The sequence below is a fragment of the Leptidea sinapis genome, chromosome 28, assembly GCF_905404315.1.
Source record: "Leptidea sinapis chromosome 28, ilLepSina1.1, whole genome shotgun sequence".
In the NCBI taxonomy this organism is placed as follows: domain Eukaryota; kingdom Metazoa; phylum Arthropoda; class Insecta; order Lepidoptera; family Pieridae; genus Leptidea; species Leptidea sinapis.
The window spans coordinates 10,290,704-10,296,703 of NC_066292.1; the positions used below are offsets into that span (position 1 = coordinate 10,290,704).

The 6,000-nt window shown below is 32.9% G+C and overlaps 1 protein-coding gene across 4 annotated transcripts in view; it reads right to left on the reverse strand.

The window, feature by feature from the left end:
* LOC126973181 (endoplasmic reticulum metallopeptidase 1-like) overlaps positions 1 to 6,000 on the reverse strand; it is a 50,207-nt gene extending 44,207 nt beyond the window's left edge. For 3 of the 4 annotated variants that reach the window (XM_050820395.1, XM_050820394.1, XM_050820397.1), the window contains exons 1-2: positions 5,852 to 6,000; positions 2,549 to 2,623 (exon numbers count right to left, since the gene is read on the reverse strand). In XM_050820395.1, coding sequence (XP_050676352.1) covers positions 2,549 to 2,623; positions 5,852 to 5,899 — 123 coding nt within the window. In that variant the 5' untranslated portion in view covers positions 5,900 to 6,000. The remainder of the gene's footprint in view (positions 1 to 2,548; positions 2,624 to 5,851) is intronic. The other variant, XM_050820396.1, reaches the window with a different exon arrangement.

Here is a 6,000-nt window from a genome sequence, read left to right on the forward strand (position 1 = left end):
CGGCGCGGAGTCCTTCTTTTTTTACTCGTACGGTCGTTATCATGACATGGTTTCGTTATTTTTGTAAAGAAATTTGTTTTATGTTTGTAATAAATTAAAAATGCTTCTTATTCTGAATTAAAACTATGGCGAATCCCTATACGGTAGAGGTAACATAGCTCCGCACAATTCCTCAAGGGGGTTGGCTCAGTCCCCAGCCTTAAGGTTGTATAATATTATTAATGTAACACGAATATAATATTAAGTATATTCTTTTGGTTTATATAGGATCCACTGCAATTGCATTATTCTCGTCTCCTTCGTAAGCAGGTGCTGCTTGTGGTGCCAGATCGACCTGATATAGTTAATAAATCATTGTATTTGTTGAATGCAATTACTAATTGTGACAGTAATCACGACCATCATGTTCACGAAGCATCCTTACACAAGCAAGGAATTCAAGCTCTTAAGGTTGATGCATCCAATATACGATAATTTATATTATTTAAACACGAATCATATATTTTACGCAGCACCTTATACACTAATTTGTTGTGTATATTACCGCCATTGTAAAATACTCTTTTGATTGAAAAGAGTGGCCGTTGAGTTTCTTGTATGTTCTTCTCATGAGCTCAACTTTTTACGAATATAGATAAATTCAGTAATTTAATAGAAATATTTGTTTTCGATTCAAAAGCGCTTAGTTTAAGCCTAAATGAATAAAGTTTATTTGTCTTTGACTTTGCATTGATCGAACTAAGAATTTCGGAGTAATTCTGAAAAAAACACTTTTTTCGGTTTTCTTTCGCCCACAGTAACGAATGCACTACTGAAACCAGTGTAAAAAGCATCATTTTCCCCACTGTTATTACACTGTTAGACCACGGACGAGTAGAAAAAGAAGGACTCCGCGCTGTGATATTAGCATGTGAAGCACCGTTATGCTAGAGTGTGTGCGGTCACGGGGGCTACTAGTTACACAGTTTTTTCTCTCTTAAATAATCATATATGGCCACAAATACTTATATAATACCGTTTTTACACTTTTTCACAAAGCACGGCGGCATCTTTAAAATATTTTATTGAGACGCAAACTGATCTGTCACAGACGATGACAATTCTCATAATGGCCGCCTATCGGCTTGTAGTAGTGTAAGTGTGTGCGTGGGGCTATGTATTTACACGTTAATCGGCTTGTTTTGGTGCTACACAATTATGTAAGGTGACACGGATCTTTTTTTACTAGTCCGTGTGTTAGATATGTAATTTGAAAACAAAAATAAGTTTGTTTATGATGATTGCTGATATTCTGAGATGCCATTCTGACACTCTGTTCATATTACTGTCAATAAAATTATAGGTAGGTTTAAAAATGTTTGAAAAACAATTTCGTATTGACGACGATATTTTTTGACATTTTGTAAGGATCCAACGATAAAAATATATGAATATTTTACATGGATTTATTAAAATAGAAGTACCTACTTGTATGTACTTTAACAATATCTTTCATTATAATCAAATATTATCAATTTGATTTTTAATCCAAACTATTTGGAACAGTAATAAGTATATTAATTTTACTTTTACATGTAGAAAGGCAATTTGTGACCCGCCAGTATATACGATGCTAATTTGACTTTCGAAGAGTGCAACACTCGAAACTCGACCCAATTAATTTAATTTTAAGACTAATTTAATATCCAAAGAGTACATCATAATATAGTCTCTGCATATTATAGTGTTGTCATGTAATACTTAAAAATTATTAAGCGATAATTTGTCATCTAGTTAGACAGTATCAGTAAAGGATTTCAATTTAGACTATGACTATGGGTATGGGTATGGGTATGTTCCGATATGCACTGCGACAACTGTACAGTATGACGTCAATTTAGTATACTGTGAAGCCGTTCCTTTATAGCCAGTTATATAGGTTACTACTTAAAACGGAACGCAATCTCGTATACTGTCAGCCGCATTTTTTTACGCAGCATTCAAATGAGTGTATTAAAGTTTTCTAGTTCATTAAAAAAACTGTTGTTGGAGTACTGTCAAATTAAACATATTTGGGATTAAACTGTAGAAATTGCTTATAAAACGTTAGGCACTCTAGTGGTTTTGACTGATCACGTGACCTCGAAAACGCCAGTGCTCACAGTAGAATTTGGCGGCGATTTATGACGTCATATATTTCCCTAGGGTACTGCGGCTGTATACTGGCAGTCCATAACGGAACGAATTTTTCTACAGTGATAGCACTGTGCAGTGCTCGCAGTGCATATTGGAATATCCCTTTATGTTATTGCCGTCCTGCTAAAAGACGCGCGCCCGACCGCTCACACACGATGACGTAGTAAAAAGTACTCGATACTTTTTGTATGAAATAACATAGCCGTCCATATCTTACAAGTAAATGAATTAATGAAATAATTTAATATACTAATCTTCTTCTTCTTCATGGAGTTAAAAATGCCAAATCTAAAATATTGCCGAGCGCATCGTAAGCAAAAGGCATTTGCCTATTTTTTCATAGCTAATAACAATTATTAGTATGTTTTGGTACCTTTTTCCATGCTTTTTCGCTGTGGGAATCTTCATAATCTGTGGAGGGTACTCCTGCGTATGGCTGCTTCTCGGTCTGAAATTGTTAGTAGGTATAGAACGAATAAATTAATTTCCTAAAAAAGGAAGACAATGCGTATTCTACAGTAAATATACAAGACAAACCGTCTTCTCACAATCTCGGCGTACATTTCTGGATCAGAACTGTATACTGAAAAGGAGCCAATTTAAAAGCAACAAGAAAAGAATCCGGTCAAGTACGAGACTCACCCATAGAGGGTTACGTACATATTATCAGGTCCTACTAATAATTTTTTTCATTTTTTGACATAAATCGATAAATATACCTACATCATAAAAAATAATTAATTATTAGTTTAATTTAGTGCCAATGACGCCCTTTCAAACTCCTCATGACAACTCCACTCAAAATTGCGACCGCCGTTCCTGTCCGAACGACCCAGGTATAAGGTAAACATTCATTACATTGCTACGCTTGCAACGCTTCGGATATTGTGGAACTTGTGCAACAACGATGTGGAAAATTACGGCAATACAATTAAGGCATTGCAGAAAAAATTTCCCCATATATTTTATCTAAGAAAACAGCAGTTTATTTCAAAAACATATAACGTATAGTTGCAGGTAATGAAATATTTTTCTATAGTTAACTTCACAAACTTTAATACACTATATTTACGCGTTTTTTTCAAGTCCACGCCGTTCCAATTAATACTAAATCACTGTGTACTCATATAGGTGAGGTTAATAGAATAAGTCTTGTGAAGTAACAAGTTTAACACATTAACAACAACACTATATCAATGCTAGTATTTAGTACCTTCTTATTTTGTTATACACTGGGAACACCTGTGAATCGTGTGGTGCTGCACTGCTCCAGGAGGATAGGGGCCTCATTGATCACATTCCATCAGGTGATCCATACAGGTGAGATTTATCGATTAAAATATATAAATAATATATAGATATAGAATAAATCAACTCACAGTATCCGTGTCTTGTTCCATATTTAAACTTAATGTAATAAATATGTTGATAGTTATTTGACTTATCACCAAATTATCTTTGATAATATAATCCACCATAAAACTGAGTAGTCTTGTTTTGGAATATGTACAATATGGAAATATTATGTAGGTAAATAATCTATACGGACACTGTAAACTAGGAAAATACTGGCGACAAAGTTAATGTTATGACTTTAAGCATTGTGCATGATATGTGACTGTAATTGTACCCAGCAATGATTTCATAATTTCAAAATTAAAAAGTTTACATAAATTTAGGTTATTAATGACAATCTCAATTCCTCATACATTTCAGAGCTTGCACGACTCATCTTCGGAAGATGAAAGTAACATTGCTTACAGCCTCTGAGTGTCTATCACATAAACAGCTAAATATAGCCTGTCACTTCCAAACATAATGCGAGTTGCAAACAAAAAAAAACTTCAGGTTTACTCCAACACCTATCACAATAAAATTGTGTTCTATATTTTGTGGAGTTTTTAGTGATACTATATCTGTTCATGCCAAGTCTATGTTTATCCCTTTGCCTTTGCTATATCAATTTAATCTAGTGGAATGCATAATAATGAAGATTTTATAATAGTCTGATATACCACTTCCAATCCTAGTCGAGAATTAAATAGGGTAAGAGGGGGTCAACAGAGTCAATTTTGAAAGAAAAAGTAAGTTTACAAAAGGAAATAAATAATATTGGTCTATTCCTTTATGAATGTTATAAAATACTTTCTAAAATCAATCATATTATTTAGACTTATAACCATTTCATAACACAAACACATTGAAAGAGAGAACAAAAATTTTGAAATAATTTTTGAACAAGATCTTATAACAGGAAATTAAATTGTAAGCTAACAAGGATAATTATTAAAATTTTAAGTTAATATGTTTGAAAAATTAAGGAAAATTTTAGTTTTATTTATAGACTGGCCTTTCTCAATCACATCATAAACAGCTTCTTTTATTTATGTGGGTCTTTTACAAAGACAAATAAACATAATTCAATTAGGCTTAAACTTTGTATAAATTTTATTATGTGTTAAAATTTGTATGTGCTACCTATTGATAGTCAGTGCCGAAGCTATCCTGCTTAATGTCTTGTGTGATGTGTGTACCTGTTATTATATTTGGCTAGGATACCAATTGATAGGTTTGAACTACTGAGTTCAAACCTATCAATTGGTAGAACATACAAATAATAGTATTTTATTATTATTAAACATACTGGATTTGCATAAGAGGTGTATTGAATTAAATCTCTATTAAGTTATTTTGTATTATTCAGTTTTTAAAGTCAGTTTTTTTATTAGTTTTACTTTTTAGAGTCATTAATCAGGTAGACTATAAGATTTTGTTGCTTTTTTTGTGATATATTAAATAGTAATTTTCTTAAGTAGCTATGGGTAGTCCTACAAAAGACACTAAAATATTGTGAAGTTTGTTAGCTATGAATGACAGGTAGCCCAAGACCCACTTATCGGCAAACAGCAATAATAATATATAATCTATTGCGGTTTACAAGGAGCTTTCTTCCACATACTACAAAGCTGTGGATTGAACTTCCTTGTGTGGTGTTTCCGGGACGATATGACATGGGTACCTTCAAGAAAAGCGCGTACACCTTCCTTAAAGGCCGGCAACGCTCCTGTGATTCCTCCGGTGTTGCAAGAGATTGTGGGTGGCGGTGATCACTTAACAACAGGTGACCCGTACACTCATTTGTCCTCCTATTCCATAAAAAAAAATCACCCAAGAGGAAATTTTGCTGACCAAGCATAGAAAATGTAATATGTTCAATGCCACCAATACATTCAGGACAATTTTTTTAAAGTTTATAAAAGTTTGAAGATATAAAACCTCTTCAAGAATAAATGTATACACTTATAATAAAAGTCCCAGCCTATGACAGACATGATCTATGAATAAATCTTACCACTCAATTTAGAATACCTACATTAACAGATAACCTGGGAATATATTACAGTGAGCTTATAGCAATAACATTATTTTATAAATTAAAGAGTGCAAAAAAGATCTGTGGGAGCATTTTTTGCGCTGCTTTTAGTTTCTTGCTGTTTCAGTGTTATTTGTTTCCAAAGAGATGGTAGTGCTCTACTAAAAAAGCTAGGTTTAGCTAAATAAAAAATTGCACATTAAATCAAGTTTAAAGAAGTTATCTATATGAGTAACAATTATTAGAATTGTTTATGGAAACGTAAAAGTTTGTTACCAAGCAAGTTAACTTTTGAAAACATACCGTTCGACACCAATTCTTTGTACTTCCTCTACCTCTAGAAGTATTCATTGTTGTTTCAATTTAATAATATGTATTTATTTGTGTACACATTTAAATGTTGCGGAAGTTTCTAAATTCTAATACCTTAAAATCAAAATATTTACCACGGC